The sequence below is a fragment of the Rhincodon typus genome, chromosome 27 (genome assembly GCF_021869965.1).
Source record: "Rhincodon typus isolate 14 chromosome 27, sRhiTyp1.1, whole genome shotgun sequence".
NCBI classification, from domain to species: Eukaryota; Metazoa; Chordata; class Chondrichthyes; order Orectolobiformes; family Rhincodontidae; genus Rhincodon; species Rhincodon typus.
Genome location: NC_063358.1, coordinates 21,884,582 through 21,908,257, shown reverse-complemented (window position 1 = coordinate 21,908,257; position 23,676 = coordinate 21,884,582). Strand labels below are relative to the sequence as shown.

The 23,676-nt window shown below is 40.4% G+C and overlaps 1 protein-coding gene and 1 pseudogene across 5 annotated transcripts in view; both read right to left on the bottom strand.

Moving 5' to 3' along the window:
- Window positions 1–19,923, bottom strand: part of srrm1 (serine/arginine repetitive matrix 1) — a 53,748-nt gene extending 33,825 nt beyond the window's left edge. For all 5 annotated transcript variants that reach the window (XM_048612929.1, XM_048612931.1, XM_048612930.1 and 2 more), the window contains exons 1-3: window positions 19,830–19,923; window positions 4,534–4,623; window positions 278–400 (exon numbers count right to left, since the gene is read on the bottom strand). In XM_048612929.1, the coding sequence (XP_048468886.1) occupies window positions 278–400; window positions 4,534–4,623; window positions 19,830–19,850 (234 nt within the window). In that variant the 5' untranslated portion in view covers window positions 19,851–19,923. The remainder of the gene's footprint in view (window positions 1–277; window positions 401–4,533; window positions 4,624–19,829) is intronic.
- Window positions 19,924–22,052: 2,129 nt separating this feature from the next.
- LOC125486310 lies at window positions 22,053–22,169 on the bottom strand (annotated as a pseudogene).
- Window positions 22,170–23,676: the final 1,507 nt, after the last annotated feature.

Sequence of the window (23,676 nt, the reverse complement as noted above, 5' to 3'; positions counted from 1 at the left end):
CCGCAATTAGTATTTTCAGAAGAAAGTAAGTCAGGAGAACTTTCTCAATGTACCCTTGTGAAAATAGCTGAAAGTGCTAAATGGTCCCTAAAGAAACCTATCATATTTAAAGCTATCCTTGCAGCTTTTTAAACCACGTTTTATACTGTCTTCAACATTAACTGTGTAGAAAACAAGCAAACCTGACACTTTACATAACTTTCTTTCACCAAAAGTCCAGGTGAAAAACCACATCACAATAACTTTTTAAATACTCTTGCATTTTTCCAATCATTACCTTCTCTTCAAGATGGTTGAAGATGAACTCAATAACAACATCATCCTCGAACCCAAGCATTTCTGTCACTCTCTGTGTAATCCACGGCTTGATGACTTCTAGGTTCACTTTATTCATGTCCACCTGAAACCCAGTTGAAAATAATTACAATTAGCAACCACTTGCAACTACAGATTAATAGTCCCCAGAGGGATGTTTTACCTTAATCTATTGAAAATGTATTGAAATGTTTTGAAATGGAGCACCAATGTGCACCACATTACATCTAATTTTTGATTCCACCCGTATCACTGAGTACAAAACAGGATCACTGGCGCAGAGATTTAGCAGGGAGTTATGCCATCCCCAACTTCTCCTGCTCATTTGATAGCTCGTTTTGAAACACCAGAAACCCAGTAGCAAGGCACTCAAAACATCCTCTTGGTGATTGCAGAAGAGCCAAAAACTGAAAGAAGTGTTTTACAAGAAAAGCAGAGATACAATAAACAGTGTTCCTTACTGGAATTTTTTCATTAAAATGTATGCGGTTTTGCTAAATTGATTTATCACATTAAAATTTCTACCTGGCAATTGAAATTAAGTAGTTACAGAACAATTAAAGAAGCTGATGAACTACACAAAGCTATCATTTATGAATGATTGATGAACTTGCAAAATAAGTTCAAACTATGTAGGCATCCTACAAAAAACTCTTATTATGCTAAACATTTCAATTCTTAAACCCATTTTGCATTTCACCAAGGGACCCCTTACCCCTCAAATTTCTTATATATTTGATGCTTTCCTTTAAAAAAAAAAATCATACGCGAACAGAAGTAACCCATTTAGTCCCTTAACATTCAGCCATTCAATAAAATCATGGCTGATTTGTCCTCTCCATATATCTTTGGGCCACAAACCAACCCTCAATATCTTTGATAAAAACCATCAACTCTAATTAAAACATTAACCTCTGTTTGCAAAAGATGTTCCAAAAGGTCTGGCTCTAATATGTTACATCACAACCCCAAGGTCTACACTGCCCAATCAGTGGAAATAATAGCTTCTCTACATCAACCCTATATGATTCCTTAAAACTAGCTGCCAAAGTGCCACAAATGACACTGCTGAGAAGTTTAGCTTTAAAGAGCTCGAAATAAAAACAAGAAATGCCCTCAGATTTTTCACACAATTTAAAGATCTAGGTATAACTTGGCAGGTACCTGTTGCGCAAACAACTGATGGTACCATATATTCCACAGTTGCACAAACACCACTTTGGGCAGTTAGTAGACTTTAATGCTATGTTGTCTTTCCTCCAAAAAAGTGTCACATCTTACTTTATTCATTTTCCAAAGACAGACCTATTGCTAAATAGTGGTAGAAAAGGACTGATCATGATCAACATGGGTTTAAAAAAACCACCTGAAACAGATGACCAAACAATTTTGTTGTATGGTTCTACGATATGATGTCTAATGGATTCTATCCGAGCCAAAAATATTTAAACAATATGGAATCCACTCACTGGTTGTGAATGGGTCAGTACCAAGACTAAACACAACCTCTATAATGGCAAATGTGCTTGATTTTACTTGAACGTGTTACTAAACTTTCAGATTTAACAGTGAGTAGCTCAAGTTCAATATTTTGATAGTGTACCATTATCTCCTATTAGGTTCCATATACAAGCTGTAGTAACAGTTCTAGCTCACAATCACCTCAACTCTTTTACTGTCACTATTTCACACATTGCTTGTCTGATATCCAGTATTAGATGGACAGAAATTTCTTTTCGTTAAATACGAGAAATATTAAGGATATCCGTCTTTCATTTTTGCTTCAAAATCCTGTTCCTTAGTCAATGACTTAACCCTCATCTTGGTAATACTTTGTAATAAACTACTCACAACCTTGGTGTCACATTCAACGTTGAAATGAGCTTTTGACCATATCCAAACACCATCTACATTCACTGTCATAGCATTTCTTGATTCTGGCCTGGCCTCAGTTCATCCAACTTGCAAAACATCACATTTGCCCATGTTACCCCTAGACCAACTGCCCCAGTGCTGATATGTTTGCGTTCATCCAGACATACTTCAAGGTCCTGTTCACACATCACACCTATGGTAACCAACAGAATCCTAGTCCTGCAACACTGCAATTCAAAAGTCCTTACCTTGTTTTCCCAAATGCCTCCATGGGATCACCTCTCCAAGTCTCCGTAGACTCTTGCAGACCTGCAGCCTTTGAGAACTTTGCACTCCTCTAATTCTGGCCTCTTGTGCATCCCCAATTTTAATTCCTCAACCCAGCTACCTGTACCTTCAGGTGTCTTAGCTGCAAGCTCTGGAACTGTACCACCCGCAACACCTCTCAGACTCTCTCACAGACATTTCATAAAAATAGCTCTGCATCCAAGTTTGTTATCTGTCTATTACCCCCTTATGTTGCTTAGAGTCTGTAATGCCTCTCTGCAAGGCACCTGTGTGTTAAAGATGGTGGCAAAGTGGAAATTTTGGTAACACTGGACAAGTAATCCAGAGCACAAAGCTAATTGTCGAGGGACACAACTTTCAATCTCACCATGGCAGATGTAAAAAAAAACTGACAACCATGAAACTGTCAATTGTCAGAGAGTCATACAGCATGGAAACAGACTCTTCGGTCCAACTAGTTCATGTCGACGACGTTCCCGAAATAAACTAGTCCCACCTGCCTGCTTTTGGTCCATATCCCTCCAAACCTTTCCTATTTGTGTACTTATCCAAAAAACATTCTAACTGTACCCGCATGAACCACTTCCTCTGATGGTTCATTCTGCATATTATCCACACAGTGTACAAAAAGGCTGCCCATGTCCTTTTTAAATCTCTTTCTCCTCACCTTAAAAATATGGCCCCTAGCTTTGGACTTCCTCACCTTAGGAAAAGGACATTTGCTAGTCATCTTATCTATGTCCCTCATGATTTTAGAAACTTCTAAAGGTTATCCCTCAACCTCCTATGCTCCAGTGGAAAAATATCCCAGCCTATTTTTAATAACTCAAATCCTCCATTCCCAGCAACATCTTTACTAAACCCTCTCCAGTTTAATAATATCCTTCCTATGACAGGGTGACCAGAACTGCACGCAGTACTCCTCGCAAATGTCCTGTTCAATCTCAACATGACATCCCAACTCCTGTGCTCAACAGATAAAAACCCATCTGGTTTACTCAGGTTTTCCAGTGAAGAGAATTAGCAAAAAAAAAATACACTATTTTCTAACCAACCTGTTCAGAGATAGAACACAGAACAGTACAGGCCCTTTGGCCCACGATGTTGTGCCGAACTTTTACCGTAAACCTAAGGTCTATCTAACCTCCTCCCCTACCTTATACTATCATCCATATGCCGTTTAAATCATCTAATATACTATCATCTAATAGCCATTTAAATGCCCCTAATGAGGCCGGCTCCACTACCCTCTCTGGCAATGCATTCCACGCCCCTACCACTCTCGGAGTAAAGAACCTACCTCTTACGTCTCCCCTATATCTACCTCCACTCACTTTAAAACTATGCTCCCTTGTAATAGCTACGTCCACCCTAGGAAAAAGTCTCTGGCTGTCCACTATCTATACCTCTGATCATTTTGTACACCTCTATCAAGTCACCTCTCACCCTTCGTCGTTCTAAAGAGAAAAGCCCTAGCTCTCTCAACCTTTCCTCATAAGACCTTCCCTCCATTCCAGGCAACTTCGTGCTAAATCTCCTCTGCACCTTTTCCAACGCTTCCACATCTTTCCCATAATGAGGCAACCAGAACTGGACACAATACTCCAGATGTGGCCGAACCAGAGTTTTGTATAGCTGGAGCATAACTTCACGGCTCTTAAACTCAATCCCTCTATTAATGAAAGCTAACACACCATACGACTCTCTCCACCTGGGAGGCAGCTTTCAGGGAACTGTGGACATGAACCCCGATGTCACGACACACCTCTGGAACAGGTGGGACGTGAAACCAGGCCTCATGGCTCATTAGGTAGGGATACTACCGCTGCACTACCATAACCCATTAGCCATCCTTACCCAGTTTGACCAACATATGACTTAATTACACAGCAAAGTGGCTGCCTTTTAAATGACCTAGCAAACTATTCAGTTCAGGGCTAATTAAGAATGGGCAACAAACACCAGCCTTGCAATGTGCACATCCAATGAAAGAACAAAGTTAGGTGGCTGTACTGACAAGTACAAAAGTCATAAGGTAACACTGGTATACATTACCTTTTTCTCAAGACATTCTGCAAATTTCAATTGCTTTAGGAGTTTCTTCTGTTTGTTGCTGAAGCGGTTGTCTTGTTCTGCACTTGTTCCCTATAAGAGGAATACAAATTAAGTAGAGTACTTCAATCCATTTAAAAACAGCAATTTGATATCATTTAATGTATTATCTCAGTATCAGACTGGTGGTAAGGGTGGGTAAGATCATGCTGGGAAAACAGTAAATTAACCAGACCAGCCATTACTAAAATGCAAAATCAACCAACAGATTATGCCGTTATCAATCACCAAAACTTGCTCGGCGATTCATTGCTCTTTTTCCAAGTTAATTGTCCATAAAACACTTTAGAAATTTAAGTCCAGTAATTCCATGTGTAAATACCCTTCTAATGTTGATTATTAGTGCACAGCTTGTCAACGTTATGGCTGAGAAAGTGAACATTCATTTTTCCATCTCATTCCTGCAAGTAACCAATTGTTGCCAAGTTTTTAAAATTAAAAATTTAATATTTTGTACAGTTTTTCAGTTTTCACTACCTTCTTAACCCAGCTTGTTTCCCTCCCTTTACCTACTGTACTCAACCTAATTCTAATTTGCCCACTGTAATGCATTCCTTCACGGAGTTGTTTCTTGATTCTTAAATCTGTGGGTCGTGGTTGTTACTGGTTAAGCAACCATTTATTGCCCATACCCAACTGTTCTTGAACAAATCTCATTGGCTAAGGAGACATTGTTTGTCCCAGTGCTCAATTACATTCCAGATGCCTCAGCTGCCATAACAATTATCAACTCACTTGTTCGACAAGCTAGGCTGAAGGATGCAGAAAAACTGAAGATGCACGAGATGCCTCATGCCAACAAGGTACAAACCAGCATACTCACGTGCATCTCATATGGCAGTCTTCAAACAAAGCAATGTAGCATCCACATTTATATCAGTCTAGTAAGCCAGCAGTCATGCCAGCTGCCTTTTTACTAAATTATAGGATTATAACAATAATTCTTGTGTCTCTTATGCCTTTGTAAGGAAACTAATTAGTTTGGATAGTATCACAAAAGAATGTCAAATTCTAGGCAGTTTGTAACAGTTCTCCGAACATCAAGATAAAATCATAACTTTTTCTGTTGTGTGTATATATAACATCTAGCCCATGGGTCGACTACTCTCTGCAATCAATAGGTATTTTACCGGCACGTGGGTTGAAAGCCCACCATGTCAGCTAGTTGAATTTTAAATTCAATCAAGTTCTGAATTGCAAGCTAATTAGTAATTGTGGCCATTATCATGATTGCTTAAACATCCATCTGATTTACTGATGTTCTTTAGAGACAGGTATCAGTCATCCTTACCTGATCTGGCCTAGATGTGACTCTGGATCAACAGTTAAGTTTTTGACTCAAATTGCCCTCAAATGACTGAGCAAGCTACACAGTTCAAGGACAGTTAAGAATGGGCAACAAACGGTGGCATTATCAGTACCAGCCACATCTCACAAACGTGTGTTTTAGAAAAGTATATTAGATTCTCTCAAACTCAGATTTAAGAAATCCAGCTGTTACCATGTCAATTGGAAGTGTACATTTTATTAAGCACACATTTGTTATAAGGCAACCAAGACAACTGCAGTTATTGAAGATACAGCAGAAACTACAATCATCACACACAAAGTGGTGGAATAAGTTGTTCAGATCATAAAATTGACAGCACAGCTCTGCTGTTTGAAAGAGCTACGTAGTCATTCCATGCTTGCCCCCACCCCCTCTTTGATTGCTATATGATATACTGAAAAAATTGTTAGCATCCAACTGTATCCTGTTCAGCTTTTGCTCACTATTCAGTTAGTAAAGAGTTAAATGAATCTTTGTAATTCACTGTTTATGCAAAATGACTCAATCATTCTGATGGCAGTATTTTTATTAATTATAGGCTAAAATGGATAAAGGTCAGTTATAAAAAGCAAGGACTGTGAAAGAAATTACTGTACTTTTCTAAACATATTACTGAAACTGTGCGATATTTATACTGCTTTGTTCAAGCAGTGGGGGAGGATTTTGTAAGTGGCATGGCACGGGGTGGAAGTGCAAAATGAGATTCGACCAGCAACAAGTACCTGATTAGCTTCTATAATATGACCAGTCTTGAATGCCAAAGGTCAGCAGCATGGCAATAACAGACAGGTTCCTGGGTAGCTGAAAAGGTTGCAGGTGAAAGAAATACAGGGAGAAGCCTTTGAACAACTGAAAGAGCAGGTTATGTTCTGTCTCTCTCTGTAACAAAAATACCTGAGAGCCAATTATTTTCTCCCGCCAGTTACTGTTAAGCTACTGCCTTTGACTAGGTGCTAAGAACTTTGTAGTTGCAGTAACAAATCGCACTTTGCCTCCTGCGTCATGAAAGAGCCCAGAGAATGAAAAACAGAAATTCCTGGTAAGCAAAATCACTTAAGCCATCTGGACTTATGCTATTGAAACGTGTTTCCCAGTTTTTTTCTTTCCCTTTCCACCTGTAAAGACACTGTTTTTGCTTGTGTGTGTCTATATGACTGCACAGAGGTATTAGAAAGGAGTTTGATTTCTGTTAACTTGACTCCAATAGACAAATAAATCATAGACTTTGCATGCTTTGTTGAAATCATTAACTTCTGTGGTCAACCCCAGGAGTAGTGGAACTTGAGAATCAGTGCACTTTCCCAAATAGGTTGTAACAATGCAGAAATGGGCCTAAATCACAACTCCTTATCCATATCATACATAAACTTATTGCAGCTTCTTTTAGTTAATCCACAACAGCACATTTCTTCTGCTTTCTTTAAAAGTATTAATTCATGCTCAAGTACAATTCCATAAGTTACTGAAGTGCTCTGGATATCTCAGCCAAGTGTACAGTCATTAGTTCCAAGCCTGGACAATATCAGCACATCAATGAACTACAGAATGAAATAAACCATGTTCAATCCTCTCCCCATTCAACGTGAGCGCACACCAACTTTTCATTATTGGTATGTTGATAAGGCATGGGAACCAACCCCAGCTAAATCATGGGCACAAGGGTTAATTATGATAGCCTGAATGTTGCCCTTAACAAAATTGGCCAGTGTAGCTGAAGTGGGAAATCAGGGAACACATTTCCAATTGCTAATATCAAACCACATTTGAACAAACTTCAAAAATAAAAAGTAATGATTTTATGCGGCAGTTTTTCCTTTTCTAAGTTCGTTTCAAATATGTAGCTTACATAAAGATACATTAAGGTTTTAGCAAAGATTTGTAGCTTGGGTTGTGGGCAAGGTTGTTGACTTGCTCACCAAGCTAGCTCATTTTCGTTCAGACATTTCATCACCATGCTAGGTAACATCAATGAGGCCTCCGATGAAGCGAAGTCGTTCTACTCCGCTGGAATTTATACTGTACGGTCTGTTGTGGTAAGTAGTATCATTTCCGGTTTTGTTCTGTATGGGTTTGTATATGGGGTCCAATTCTGTATGTTTGTTGATTGCATAATGGATTGAGAACCACACCCCTAAAAATTCCCGTGCCTGTCTACATTTGGCTTGGGCTAAAGTTATGTTGTCCCAATTAAACTGATGGCCTTCATTGTCCGAGTGTACTGATATTAAAGGAAAGTTCGTCGTGTTGTTTTGCTCACAGCTGATGTTCGTGTATTCTGGTAGCTAGTTTCCTTCCTGTCTGTCCGATGCAATGCTTGTGGCAGTCGTTGCGCGGTATTTTGTAAACTGCATCAGTTCTGCATCTTGTGGGAATGGGTTCTTTATTCCTTGTGTTGTGTTTGTCGTAGAGTGGCTGTGGGCTTGTGTGCTACCATGATTCCTAGTATTTCTGGCGTAGTTCTGGTGTTGCAGTGAGTAGTGGCCTGTTTAAATAGTGCCCTAATGCAGCTTTGTGGACATTGAGGATTTGGCCAGTGTGGGGGTTCCTTTCCTGTATACTAAAGTTTGGAACTCCCTGTTAGTCATACATTCAACTCTGATGTCCAGAAATGGATTAATGCATTTCTAAATAATAAGATTTCTAAATTCTTGTTCTTAAGCCCCATATTTGGGAACAGGATAGCATTTTTTGCTCTGCCAGGCCACACATCAAAATCTGGCAACTCATCCTGGCATTTAGCTTTGTCACATCAGGTCTTCTTTGGATGGATATGACCGAGCTCCATCAATACAGTTCTATATCAATCCAATTTTAGACACGTTCTTCCACTTACAGAAAGCTATAAAATATACAAATTCAATTTCTTTGCTATGAAGCCTTCCTCCACCATAACCAAAACAGTACTACTAGCTATCAAGTTCACCACAGCTCCAAATGTTGTCAAAGTAGTTTATTTCAATACTAAAGGTCAACTGTCAACTTTGAAAGGCTTCATCTATCATTTAAGAAACAATAATTGGGAACTCAAACCCACGATCTTCACATTGAAGATATCCTTGATAGTGCATGCTAATAATTATAAAGTAGTAATATAATTGAAACAAATGGAGTTCACACCACTTAACCATTAAATATTTTTAATCAAGACCAAATGCAACATACTTTATAACTATGGCAGCAGCCAAGATATCAAAGACAGATTAAAACTTCCATCTTGTTTAATTCTAGCGGCCTTTATCAACTGCCACTGTGGAATTCACCTCAAAGTATCAGCATACAATGAGTTGTAAATGCAAGAGCTCACCTTCTCTTCTCGCCTGAAGTTACAGAAAACCTTCAACTCCTTATCCTATATACATTATTAATATTTAAACAAGCCTCAATAACATATCCAGCAGGTAATTCATCCACAGGGGCTTCAGACAGAAAAGCAACATCTACAGTTAGTTCTAATGTAACGTGCGTTTCATTGACACAAATTGGCTGTAATGTGATTGATGACTAATGGACACTGTTTGGATAACATGAGCTTTCTGCTGTATAGGTATAGCGATTTCCCTATAACCTAATTTTCTATAACACGATTATCGTGAACTAGGTGTATAAACATGCATGTCCTAAAACTGGGGTTTGAGGTCAATTAGAACATCACAAATATGAATCAAGGAAACAGGTTCAAACCAGAGGAGATCGACTCTTCAATTACTCAGTGGCTAAATTTGTTAAGCCATCACGGAAGCTTTTTAAATTAAATCGCTTTGCGTACTTTTTAAACATGTTCTAGTTCAGAAGGTTAAAGCAACAGCTTATTTTGCCCTCATTGATACCATAAATGTGAGAAACAAGCAAACTATTTACTCAAAATGATTATTGGAAATTGTCAATCATATGTAAATTGAGACAGATCTGCAAAACTCAGCTAATTAACACAATGAAAAAATGAAGAGAGCTCCTATTTAATGTAAATTAAACTTCTACATCACAACATATTTCCGACCAGTTTCAAATGCCATTATATCTCGGTAATGTATATTTGACAACAGGGTGACAGGATAAAACCTCTTAAGGTGCTTTAATGAATGGGCAGTCTTGACCAGATATTCAGGTCTGTGTTATCAAATTTTATGTTGTGAACCCAATCAGCAAACTTAATCAGCAAAATTCAATGATAACTAACATGGGAATAGAAATACTGACACTGCTACATTCTAGAATTAGGTAAGACAGCTCTACTGCTTCTGGTCTGAGCCATACCCAAGTTTAAGCACACTTCAAGCCAAGTGTAAAAAGGGTGCTCCACTCACCTTGATATGAACTATTTTCTCCTACTTCCAAAACAAAACTTCTAATGCATTGATAATCTAATGATTTATCAACTTCCACGTTTGCCAAACAATTCTGAATCCTAGAACACGATTCACGAAATTGTATACACCTGAAGAATATTTCAAATAAACATGATTCACTCTCTTCATAATGAACTGTTAAGTCACAAATGCAAATTAAGATCATATTTTTTCTGCTAAAAAATGACTGACAAGAGGATCAGTTTCTCAAACAGGTTTCTAATTTAAGCAAACATGTCCCAAGAGACATGATTTGCCCATAGACAATTCAACCTTGACAGAAAACAAAACCTAGATAAACTAGTAACAGTCTAAGTGGAAAACTAAATTGCCAGAATAAAAAAAAAGAATTCAATGGATACATTATTATTTAAATATTGACAGATAATGGTCAAATTATAGGACTAGAATCAAATAAAAACCTGAAGAGAGCTCAGCTTAGAAGAACATATCTTGCTTAAAAGCTCATGTTTTGAAATGGAAAAATGTGCAACAACTAATGGGAATAGTGGCATAAAATAAATGAAAGCGATAAAGTACCTCTAAGAATTCACCAAACATGGTTTTTAAACAATGTAGCATCAAACAAAAAATGAAAGGAATAATCTATATCTGCACTCAAAGCTAATTCACTTCCAAATCTCTCAATACCATGCATTTTTATGCATAAGATACTGTATCACCTTTTCACACATTACACGACCTAAACAGTTCTTACGTGAAGGGCTTTAAAAATAAAATATGCATTCAACTGATAAATCATACAGGATACCTTATAGTTAATGCTGTCTTGTAATCTGATCAGTGGAAGAGAAAGGAATTCAAGTTAGAAGCCAGAACAACAAATCTCAAACTACCCTCCGAATTTTAATTGACAGGACTGCAATTATGAAGGTTTCTTTAAAAATGCATCAACGTTAAGTGGATTTTCAGTTTTTTTCAAACGAACACCAGTTCCAGGTTAACATCAACGACCAACTGATTGTCAGGTCACCACAAGGGTAACGTGAAAGTATAGATACTGTACGTAAAATTAGTTAGTATGTGCTATGCATATTTATTGAAGTAGTTATATATTCATCAGGTGTCAGTCAGCTGTACGGGTGGTTAGTAACACAGTGACTCCAACAGCAGAGGCTCAATTCCCATATTGGCTGAGGTCACCACAAAGGCCCACTTCCTCATCTTTGCCAGACGCACTGTGATGCTCAGGTTAAACTACCACCAGTTGTCTCTCTAATGAGAGGGCACCCCTATAGCCTCCTGGCACTATGGCAATGTTACCTACATAGTTATAAATACAAGTCAGTTGTACATTTCTGTTAATGTCTGTAAATATCTCAAAGTTGACTGAAAGTTCAAGACACAGGACTACACTGTATTGAAGATGATGAACAAACGAAAGACTAAGTGCAATGCATGGTGTAGGACCAACCATCAAAAGATCAGGCAAGTTCTCAAAGCAATCTCAGATCAATGCTAATTTCAGCTGAAAGAGTAGTTTGCACGGAGGCTTGAAGGAGGAGGTGAGAAAGTGAGACTGAGGGAAGAAATATAAAAATCCTGTTCACAACTGTACTCCACAACCTTTGCTGAAAGAAACATCACAGTAAATTTTGCGATGATAAATTGTAGTTTGGTTTATGGCGTTTTAAAAATTTCAGAGATATATCAAGATAATCTGGACTTATTTAAGACAACATCCATCCATGGACTTTTACCAAAGTACGGTTCAATAACTTCAGAGCAGGATTAAGGAAAATGTACTTCAAGAGTAAGTATAAAATTAAACTAAATCACAGCACAGGAGAATTTGGATAAATTCTGGTTATAGTGTTACACACCGAAATCAATGTGCACTGTTGCATTACAGTTAAAAATAACCAAATCTTTAACAGGCATATCAAGGCTTTATAATACACTGGCCAGACCACAACTTCTGATGAAGGGTCTAGGCCCAAAACTTCAGCCTCTCTGCTCCTGTGATGCTGCTTGGCCTGCTGTGTTCGTCCAGCCCTGCACCTTGTTGTCTCGGATTCTCCAGCATCTGCAGTTCCTACTATCTCTGGAATATCCTGTACTATGTTATTCACAAAACATAGTTGCATTAGCCCACACCAATTAGGTCACGGCCAATCTGTACACCAATTTCATTTTCATTAGTAGATAGATGCCGTTCGGCCCATTAGTCTGCACTGACCCTCCAAAGAGGGTCTATCCCCACAACGCATATTTACCATTGTTAACCCACCTCGCCTGCACACTACGGGGCAATTAAGCACAGCCTCTCCACCTAACCTGCACATCTTTGGACTGTGGGAGCAAACCCGAACACCTGGAGGAAATCCACACAGATACTGGGAAAACACGCAAACTCCACAGACAGTTGCCCAAGGCTGAAATTGAACCTGGGTCCCTGGCACTGAAGTAGCAGTGCTAACCACTGTGCCACCATGCAACCCTTGATCCATATTAGTTCCATATAAATGAAAACTAAAATACTAATTAATTGCAGATTAGAAAATTTTAATTTTTTTCTGTGAAAAAGTATATTTGACTCTGCCATTAAGATTCTACTTCCTCATTAGAATGAGGAGAGTTTTTCTATATTAACCCTGTAGAACTCTTACTTGTTATAGCTATGCAAACTGAGGGACACAGTGGTCAGGATCATTTACATCCACTTGAGGGAACAAATAAGTTGTTTAATGTTTGATCCAAAAGATGACATGTCCAGCAGTAAAGCAATTCCTTAGCACTGCAATGAAATGTCAGCTGAGATCGCATCCTGAAATCTTTGCAGCGGAACTTCTAACACTCGGACAGACAAGATTAACATCCAAGCTAGGGCAATACAAGCAACATTCATGAAACCTGCGCTCATAAATTAACTAGTTAAGCCCCAGTATCATTCTCATGAATCTGAACCATAGCTATATCCCATGCCAAGAAAAAACATTTCCTTCCTGAAACATGCCAAAAAGTTACAGCATTCTAGTTGGAATCTGGTTTCAATTGTGTTAAACTGAAACATGACAATCAATCACTTTTAAATTGCAACATCCTTGAGATAAAGATCAACACTAAATTAGCAATTTTGCGTCTACGCATGTTTTTTAAGAAAAAGTGGCGTGAATGCATACTCACCTTTGCCTGCTCAATATTTGTCTTTCTGTATTAAGAAAATACTTCAATTTCTTATTCTCAGGTATAGATAACCACACATTTTCCTACATTGGACTCAATTTTTGTCCACTCAGACATAATCCATTTCCATCCAAGCCATTTTCGCACCCAGACCGATTTAATCCTTCATGCTTGTGGTTAGCCTATCTTCTGCCCTTCACAAACATCAATTCATCCAAAACTACAGCTCCTTTTTCTTCCATTCTGAAATGTTGGACTGTATCCTCCTGTTTTAGCACTATGTCCAAAAACAGAAGAGACGACCAGGCTAAACTCATGTTGCTAGATTCTGAAAGAATACCAAACAGGCACATGCTCTTTGTTAATGTGCTTTCCAGAGTGATTAGCCTTCAACCTACTCCCAAATCAATAGGTTGATAGGTCCAATATATAGCAGCGCCACAGGCAGTCATGGTTGCTGCCTGTACAACACGAGAACAACCCAGGAAGCAGATTGGTGCTGTTGGTTTGCAAGATGTAGAAGGCCATCAGGGACAGGAGCAAAGGAAGGGTACGACTCTCAATGGCCAGCTCCTCCTTTCCACCAGAGGTTTGTGAAGATTGTAACACACCACCTTGCGCACCACGCTGATTTATCAATTATATTGGTAGATTTTTGTGTCGTGCCTGCAGCACCAAATGGGAATAGGCATATAGTGGTAGTAAGCAATCTTAAACTACTTAAGGACTTCAAGTGATGTCATGGCATCAAGCTTGAGCCTTCTGGCACAGAACTTCATTCTAATAGAGGGGGAGGTGATGGAATTCTGATAAGCCACCAATCCATCTAATTATATAGCCTTAATTCTAGGATTGGAACATTCTAGACATTAACTTTTTTTCCTCCACTGATACCTTCTGAGTATTTCCACCGATCTGTTTTTTATTTCATATTTTTGGTATCCAGAGTATTTTATATTAAAGCGTTCATAGTTTATTCCTAAACAGGTACCCATTCATTCCACACTGACAACCCAGTGACTCCCAAAAATTCAAACGTGAAATTCCTGTCGTTTCAAGACCTCAATTACATCACAACTTCTCACTTATAAACATCTCCACCGTACAATCCTCCTCAAAACTCAGCTCTGCACTAGAGGTTTTCTTTCCCAAAATTAACCTTACTAATATTGCCTTTTTTGACCTACCAATTAATCCTTATATCTATAAACTGCCAATACCTTAGTCTTTGCCACGTTCTACAGATGCATGCTAGTAAACTTGAAATGCATTAAATATCAGGAGAGCTTTAGTAATAAATCACTGGTTAAGATGGAAGCAATTATACTATTGGCTGCTAACTCAGACGGTCAGTGGGAAAGTCTTGTAATTTTATTACTGAATAGACATCAGAGGAAAAGTTTAGCTGCTAGTATGTTTCAAGTTTTGGTAAAAACCATTTCTTCCTGCTCAAAACAAAAGCAAACGTTGGTGATTGATTATTTAAAATAGAAAATACTAGAAACATTCAGGTCTTACAGGATCTGGTAGAGAGAAAAACAGATTTGATGTTTCAGGTCTGTAATCCTCCAACAGAGCTGCCAAATTAGATATGTTATAGCTTTTAACTAAAGGTTGGGAAGGCAGGACAAAGAACAAATAGGCTTGTGATCACGTGACTTCAGAAGAGATCAAATGACGCGTGTTGCTCATAGTGCAAGTCTAAAGGCAGTGATAATGGGACAAGCAAAGAAATGAAAGATGTCGTGGGGGGTGGGGGGTTGAAGCGAGAACAACTTGAATACCTGTAATAGGATCATCAATAGTTGTCACAAAAGCAAAGGGGAAAATAAGCAAAAATAAAAAGAAAATGGGAGCACAGACAATGATCTAAGAAATGTTGTTCTCATTGTTGAGTCTAGAAGGTTGTAATGTGCCCAGTGTTACTTCAGGTATGTACTAGGCACTAGTTCTGTGTACCTTGTGTGGGAAATGTGAAGTATTCTTCATTCCAGTTCTATGCAGCCTTCCTCCCTCACTTTTTCCACAAATTACTTATATGCTTTTCCCCATTCTTGCACTGAATTGGAAAATTCCATCAAATTTCTTCCCACTTTCACGTGGTCGATATGTGCCTTCAACTTCCCCAAACCATTTCTAGGGATTGGCTATAGACCAGTGCTCACTACAAGCCTGCTGACTCTTTTCACTACTCAAACTACACTTCATCACACTCCACTTCCTGTCAGGACCATTCAATTCAACTAGTTTCTCAGTTACATCCACTCACCTGATGTAACCTTCCATAATAGTACAACAAATGTGTTTTCCTTTTCTTTATCCAAAGATTCCTGTCCACAATTGCTGAAAAAGTGCTCAATGTAACCCATTTCACTTCAGTAACCGCTACCCTCCCAGAATTACAAAAGGGCTTCTGCTGTCGCACCAGACTGTGTTCCAACAGATCATCTTAATCCATTTGTCCCACCTCCAAATGTCTCTTCCCATCCACTTGTTTCAGTATTCCAAAGTCGTCAATCATGGAAGAGCTCAACACAGTGCAAAAGGTAAGGGCTGAAGCACTGGTAGCAACCTTCAGAGTGCTGAACAGATGATCCATCACAGCCTCCTCCAGTGGTCCCCAGCACTACAGATACCAGTCTTCAGCCAATTCAATTCACTCCTCAATATATCAAGAAACTGTTGGAGGCATTGGATGCCGCAAAGCTTATGGGCCCTGACAACATTTTGACAATAGTATTCTCCAGAACTTACTGGTTCCTTAGCCAAGTTCTTCCAGTACAGTTACAACAATGGCATCTACCCAACAATATGTAAAATTGCCCTGGTGTGTCCTGTATACAAGAAGCAGAACAAATCCAACCAGGCCAAGCACCACCCCAATCTACTCCAGATCATCAGTAAGGTGATGGAAGGCGTCACCAACGGTGCTATCGAGCTGCATCTGCTCAGCAATAACTGCTCAGTGATGCCCAGCTTGGGTTCCACCAGGGCCACTCAGCCCGACCTCAAAAGCCTTGATTCATTGACAAAATAGCGAATTCCAGAGGTGAGAACCACAGCCCTTGACATCAAGGTCACATTCAACCCAGTGTGGCATCAAGGAGCCCTAGAAAATTGCAATCAATGGGTATCGGGGCAAACTCTCCACTGGCTGGAGTCATACCTGGCACATTGAAAGATGGTCATGATTGATAGAGGCAAGTCATCTCAGCTCCAGGACATCTCTACGTGAGTTCCTTAGGGTAGTGGCCTGGGCCCAACCATCTTCAGCTGCTTCATCAACGACCTTCCCAATATCACAAGTGGGGACGTTCAATGGCTGCACAATGTTCAGCACCATTTGAAGATTCTCAGATACTGAAGCAGTCATGTTCAAACACAACAAGATCTGGACAATATCCAGGCTTGAACTGACAAGTGGCAATTAACATTTGCACCACATAAATGCTAGGCAATGATCATCTCCAATAAGAGACAATGTAACCACCACCCCTTGACATTCAGTGGTGTTACCATCACTGAATCCTTCACTATCAACATATTGGGGGGTTACCGGTGACCAGAAACTCAACTGAAGTTACCACATAAACAGTTGCTACAAGAGGAGGTCAGAGGCTAGAAATACTAAGGAGGTGAGTTACTTGCCAGACACCCCAAAGCCTGTCAGGAATGCTTCCCTCTTGACTGATGGGCGCAGCTCCGACAAAACACAAGAAGCTCACTTGATTGGCACCACATCCACAAGCATCCACTCCCTCCACCACTGACACTCATTAGCAGCCATATGTACTATATTCAAGATGCAGTGCAGAAATTCACCGAAGATCCTCAGGCAGTACTTCCCAAACTTACAACCTCTTCCATTTAGAAGGACGTGGGCAGCAGACCCACAGGAACACCATCAACAGGTTCCCCAGGCCACTCACCATCCTGAGTTGGAAATATATCTGTGGTTGGGTCAAACTCCTGGAATTCTGTCCCAAGAGCAGTGTGGGTCAATACGCAGCAAATGGACTGCAGCAGTTCAAGGCTACAGCTGACCACTTCCTTTTCAAGGGAAACTAGGGATGGTCAATAAATGCTGGCCAGCCAGTGATGCTCACATCTCATAAATAAATAAAAAAGGATTGTGTCCTCTGCAACTTAGAGACCTACTACTCAGTCATCTCCACAACCCTCTCATGCACAATAAAATAAAATATCTACCCTTCTCTAACTCAATTGTATTCTTCAAAAGCCCCAAACAATGCTTCCAGGTGAAATATCAATTTACTTGAAATTTCAATTCATTACTCCACTGACAATGTGGTCAATTTTTCATATTGAGACCAAATGTAAATCAAGTAGCCCCTCTGCACAACTTCTACAGTCAGTTCAAAAACATGGCCCAAAGCTTCCAGTCACTTATCATTTTAAGTCTACAAATTATTCTCATTGATTTTTGCCACTGTCAGTCATCTGATGCATTCCAATACAAGCTCAAGGATCACCATCTAATGCTTTAATTGGGGACTTTAGATCATAACCTCTGGTCCTGTTCTTTCCCCTTGCAGGTTTGTTTTTATTTATCTTGGCTCTCTTTTGGATTTCATGATCCTACCAATCACATCTCCCTGAGACACATTTTGTTCTTTTATTTACTCCATTATCAATCCCATTAGTTTTGTTGCAAGATCATTTTTGTCATTTAAAAAGATACGGTGGTGTCACTAATTTTAATGGATAAAGTAATCCAAAAATCAGTTAGTATTCAGCAAAAGTGCATTCAAATCTGGAATACAGAACTAGCGTCAGCACTGGCAATCATAAAAGTATTGATTGCCATTAAAAACCAACATCCTTACCTGGTCTGGCTAACATACCAGACCCTGGTCAACGTGGTTGATTCCTAGCTACTGAAACAGCCTAGCAACTCACTCAGCTCATGAGTAATGAGAGATGGGAAATAAACGTTGGCCTCGTAGCAATGCCCACATCCCATTAAATAGGGTAGAAAGTGGGAGAGATTAGGCTATCAGATCTAGCCTTTCATCAATCTTCCCCCTTTACTTATAAAAAACCTATTACATCGCTCCTATCTCTGATGGAAGATCATAGATCTGAAATAAATTTATTCCCACTGCTACTGCCAAACTTGCTTCTGTGATTATTTTTCATTTTTTAAAAAAGATTATTTTGCAACAAATTAATGAGAAGCTAAGCACTAGATTTTCTGAAATGGCCAACATAGAAGAAACCAGCTTTTACTATGTGTGTCACCAAAAAGCAAAAATAGTCGACCAAAATGTCAGATAGCATGATAAAAGCAACACAGTGAAGGGATGAACAAGTTTTTGAGTTTCAAGCAGCTCCAAAAATAAATTGCAACTTGCTCCATTTTCATTACTTACAATTTGTATTAACACTTAAATGTCTAATATGTACCACGCAAATCTGGATTTTCCTATCATGCAATGCTCAGTTCATAATAAAGGGAAACTTAATACAATACTGCAGCGAGTTGGAGACGTTTTACTACTGGATCTAGTTTGAATTTTAAAAAAAGCACAAATCTAGAATCCAGCACAAACTGTAACTTTGTAACTTGCTCACCCGATAATCTGTTCTACATTAAAGCAATTTTATCTCTAATTCCAAATAAAATATTTAAAGTGTTACTTCGGATTATATCTGCTTTGAAATTAATCGAGTCATGAATTCTCTTGGATACCTATAATTTCTAAAACGAACGAGTACTTTGATTGTTTAAGGGTGACTGTATTTCCCCTCGCGTGCAAGATAGCTTGGGTCCATTTTTCAGCCTTGAACCACTTCGCTCTATTTGCAACCATGCTGCTGGAGAACCAGGCCCTAGTGGAGCCATTCAAGTGCGCCTCAGAAACGAAAATAACGTTTGAAACATTCGGTGCAAAAGCCAGAAGAGCTCCAAAAAACAACAGGGAGGAACCGGATTAAGATTCGAACCACGCCATTAAGATGTGTGTTAAGAGTCGGTTGGGCACTTTGCTAGGCTTCGGCTCCACTGCCTGCCGCATTAGAACCAATACCTCAAGGAAGATAAAATTGCCCGGGTTTCGTCCAGAACTAAAATGAGACATGTTGCTCCCTAGCTATGCTCAAGATGCAATGAATTAAATTAGATGAACAGATGAGCTGGGGAGACAAAAACAAATCTTACAGCACAGTCCCCCCCCAAACGCCTGCCTGCCACCCGCCGCCATTTTCATTCCCGCTCGGTTGCTAAGGCCGAATCCGCAGTTATGTGTATTCGGGGAAAAGACCCGAGTTTTATGCATTTAAAACAACCAGAGCAAGTCCGCCGGTCCTTTGAATTGTTCCGGCTGCCACTACAATGGATGAACTTTCTAAGCGGGCTCGACAAACAAGCTCTACTCAGCTACTGCTTTACTTACGCGGAAAAACCCCGCGTCCATCTTGTCTGTCTGTGGAGGGGCTGCCGGATCACCTACTTCCGGTTTACCCGATCGTTCTTCAAGGAGCTTCCGGTACACGGCTACAGCCGAGGCCGCTCAACACGCTTGACGGAAATAGCCGAGAGCTCGCTGCCCGGGTGACGGAAACAGCCGAAGCCTCGCAGCCCGGGTGACGGAAACAGCCGGCGGTTGAGACGCTGATTCGCTACTCCCTCTGAGCACTCATTCACAAATACTGCAGCAAGATAACAATAACTTACATTCAAACACGTGCTGCCTGAGTGGCGTGAATCTCATACAATTTCCATTTAAAAATATGATCCATTTCAGTCTTGAGTCACGCATTTATACTTCTTTGAGCAGTCTTGATAACAAATTTCACCCTGGAGCATGTGCATATTTTTTCAAAACTTTGCAATGACACGTCCTACAAGAAACTTAAAAAGTTTTACAGCTGACCAGTGCTGTGAAGCGTATTTCAGATGTGTCCGTGCAGTCAAAACGGTACACCGGGCCCCAACATCTCTAACCGACCCTGACCAACTAATTCCACTTTATGGATAACCACTCCCCAGTCCCCAAACATCTATTTCTTTACCGCTCCACCCACTCCTACCCAAGGCTTGGCTTTGGTCTGCAACTGGTGAGGCAAATGACTCAACATTAGATTTCTTCCAAAATGGGTGACCATTCTGAGGAGACACAGCAGCTGCCATCAGCTTGTCACATGAAGATGAATGAGGCCCAAACCTTAACTTTAAGGTGGACTTGAACGTCACGGTACAGGCCACATGTTGCTGGTGCATTGCTATCCTCATAAATAAGTCCTTTTGCAGAAATACATTTGTAACTTTGGTGTAGAGGGTGGGTTGACAATGTCATGTGATCTCTACTTCTGCTGAAAGTGTCTTTACGCACAATCTGTGGCAGTTATTTGAATCAGCATCATTTGAAATATAGAGCTGAATTTTACATTTGTTTGGCTAAATATGAGTTTTATGTGTTCTTAGAGAGCTTTTCATCACAAAGATAGTGGGTATCTTACCAAACTCAACTCATTGACCACCATCATCCCCTCCAGCCCCCAACATGGTGAAAAAATTGTGTTCAATTTCACTCCCATCATACCACATGCTGTTTCTGCCTCTTGTGGGATGTCCTGAAATTAACCGAAATCCCTTGCACCTGCTCCGTCTTTAAAAGTCCATTGTGCACCCAGACAGGCACCTAGAGCTGGTGTGCACAGTTCCTGATATTCGTCCCTGACATAACAGACAAGGGGAAACCAGACACCATGGTCCCAGACCAAGCAGCCTGGTCCATATTGCCACCCGGTTAAAGCAGTATCGGCTGTCTGCAGGAATGTATAGTCAATGTCCTTCTCCAGCCTGCCAGAGTCGGTGCAACCATCTTCTTTCCAAATCTCACACTCGCTCAGTCCCAGCTATTGTACCCAGCTCCCACAAAGGCCTGCAACATCTTCCCTCACTCGCTATCATCCCACTAAACCCCAGCATCTCTATGCCTGCACGCCCTCTGTGCTGTCTACTCACTCGACCAGGATATCTCCCCACAAGTACAAAATGTAAGTGTGCCACCCAGTTTCATCTGCCTTAGTACCTGCCTCTCTCTCATTCCAGGAGGAAAACAGCCCACAATGGGAAAGAAACATTCAAGACTGGTGGTGGACTGGCCAACAGTCAGCTGCTCACCCCCAATGAGGAAAGGATCCTGACTTTGACTGCTCCAGGTGGCTGACTGTGCCATGTCCTTGGACAGGTGTTGGAGGTTGCCCTTGACTTACTGTTTTGGTAGCCTCTGACTGAAGACTGTCACCTTTCACTTGACTGAGGGCTGCTGACAACCATGACAAACTTCCTGCAAAATTGAAGCAACATGAGTGCGGTATTGAGGCTGTTGAGGTTGGTTGGCTCGCCGAGCTGGTTTCTTGTTTCGCAGACGTTTCGCTACCATGCTAGGTAACATCCTCAGTGCAGCCTCCGATGAAGCGTCAGTGTGTTTTCCCACCTGGTTTTTAAACTCTGGGGTCCGTTGAGATGGATTGCCTCACTTCCAGTTTTTCCTTCGTAGTGGAACGTATATGGGGTCGAGTTCAATGTGTTTACTAATAGCATGCTTCGTGGAGTGCCATACTTTTAGGAATTCTCGTGCTTGTCTCTGCCTAACCTGCCCCAGGATCTTGGTACAGCACCTGGTATTCCCAGGCGGTCTTCCATCCAAGTACTAACCAGGCCTGAGTCTGCCTGGCTTCCGAGATCAGACAAGGTTGGGCGTTTTCAGACTAGTATGGCCGTCAGCCATAGATCCTGGGGCAGGCTAGGCAGAGACAAGCACGAGAATTCCTAGAAGCATGGCACTCCACGAAGCATGCTATTAATAAACACATTGAACTCGACCCCATGACTACAAAGGAGAAAACGGAAGTGAGGCAATCCATCTCAACAGACCACAGAGTTTAAAAACCAGGCGGGAAAACACACTGACGCTTCATCGGAGGCTGCACTAAGGATGTTACCAAGCATGGTAACGAAACGTCTGCGAAACAAGAAACCAGTCGGCAAGCCAACCAACCTCAACAACTTCAACACTCACAACCCGAGCTACAAATCTATTCCAAAAGCTTAATGAGTGTGGTATCTCTGACTCAAGGGGCAAAATGCAAAAAGGCAAGCCAACACAAAACAGGAATGCTGTGAGCATCCAGTGAGTGAGCGCTATGACAGGGAGCAATGAGTCCAGAGACACAGCCTGGCCCAGTTCATGACTGCGTTCCTGAGCTCACAGTTTCCTTGCAGCGGCATTGCAATAATAAACTTTGAGGGCAAACTAACAAGGAATATAAAAACTGACTATAAGAACTTGTTTAATTATATAAAAAGAGAGAGGTCAAAGTAAACATAGGCCCTGTAGAAAATGAATCCGGTGAGATGGTTTTGGGAACAAAGAAATAGGATTCAGTCTTTACAGCGGAAGATACTTTGACCATTCCATTAATACTAAAGAATACAGGGGAGGAATTAAGAACCATCATCACCACTAAATAAGCAGTATTAGACAAACAGTGGGGCTGAAGGCACACAGGTTCCCTGAACCTGATGACTTGCAATCCTAGGACCCTAAAAGAAGTAGCTACAAAAATAGTGGATGCATCGGTTGCAATTTTCCAAACATCCTTGGATTCTGGACAATTATCAAGGTATTGAAATATTGCTAATGTGAAACACCCCTATTCAAAAAGGGAGGGAGGCAAAATGTGGGTAACTATGGCCAACTGGCCTAACACTTACTGTTGGAAAAGAATTGGTATCAATTTTTAAGGAAGTAGTAGTAGAACATTTGGAAAACCTCAACCTAATCAACCAGAGTCAGCATGGCTTCATGAAAAGGAATCATGTCTGATGAAATCTTATGGTTTTCCAAGGAAGTCTCAACCAGAGTGGATAGAGGGGAACCAGTAGATGTGTTGCATTTGGACTTCCAGAAGGTGTTTGACAAGGTACCTCAAAAAGGTTAAGTCATAAGACCCATAGCGTTGGAGGTAGTATACTGGAGTGAACAGAGAATTGACTCATAGGCAGGAAGCAGTGAGTGAGGATAAAGGGTTCTTTCTCCAGTTGGTGACCCATGAGCAGAGGGGTTCTACAAGGATGAGTACTGGGACTGCAACTGTTTATAATAAATATGAATGACTTGGAGGAAGTAAGTGAATGTTCTGTAGCCAAGTTTGTAGACAACACAAAAATAGGTAGAAAGACAGATTCCGGGAAGGATACAAACAGTTTACAGAGAGATATTGATGGGTTAA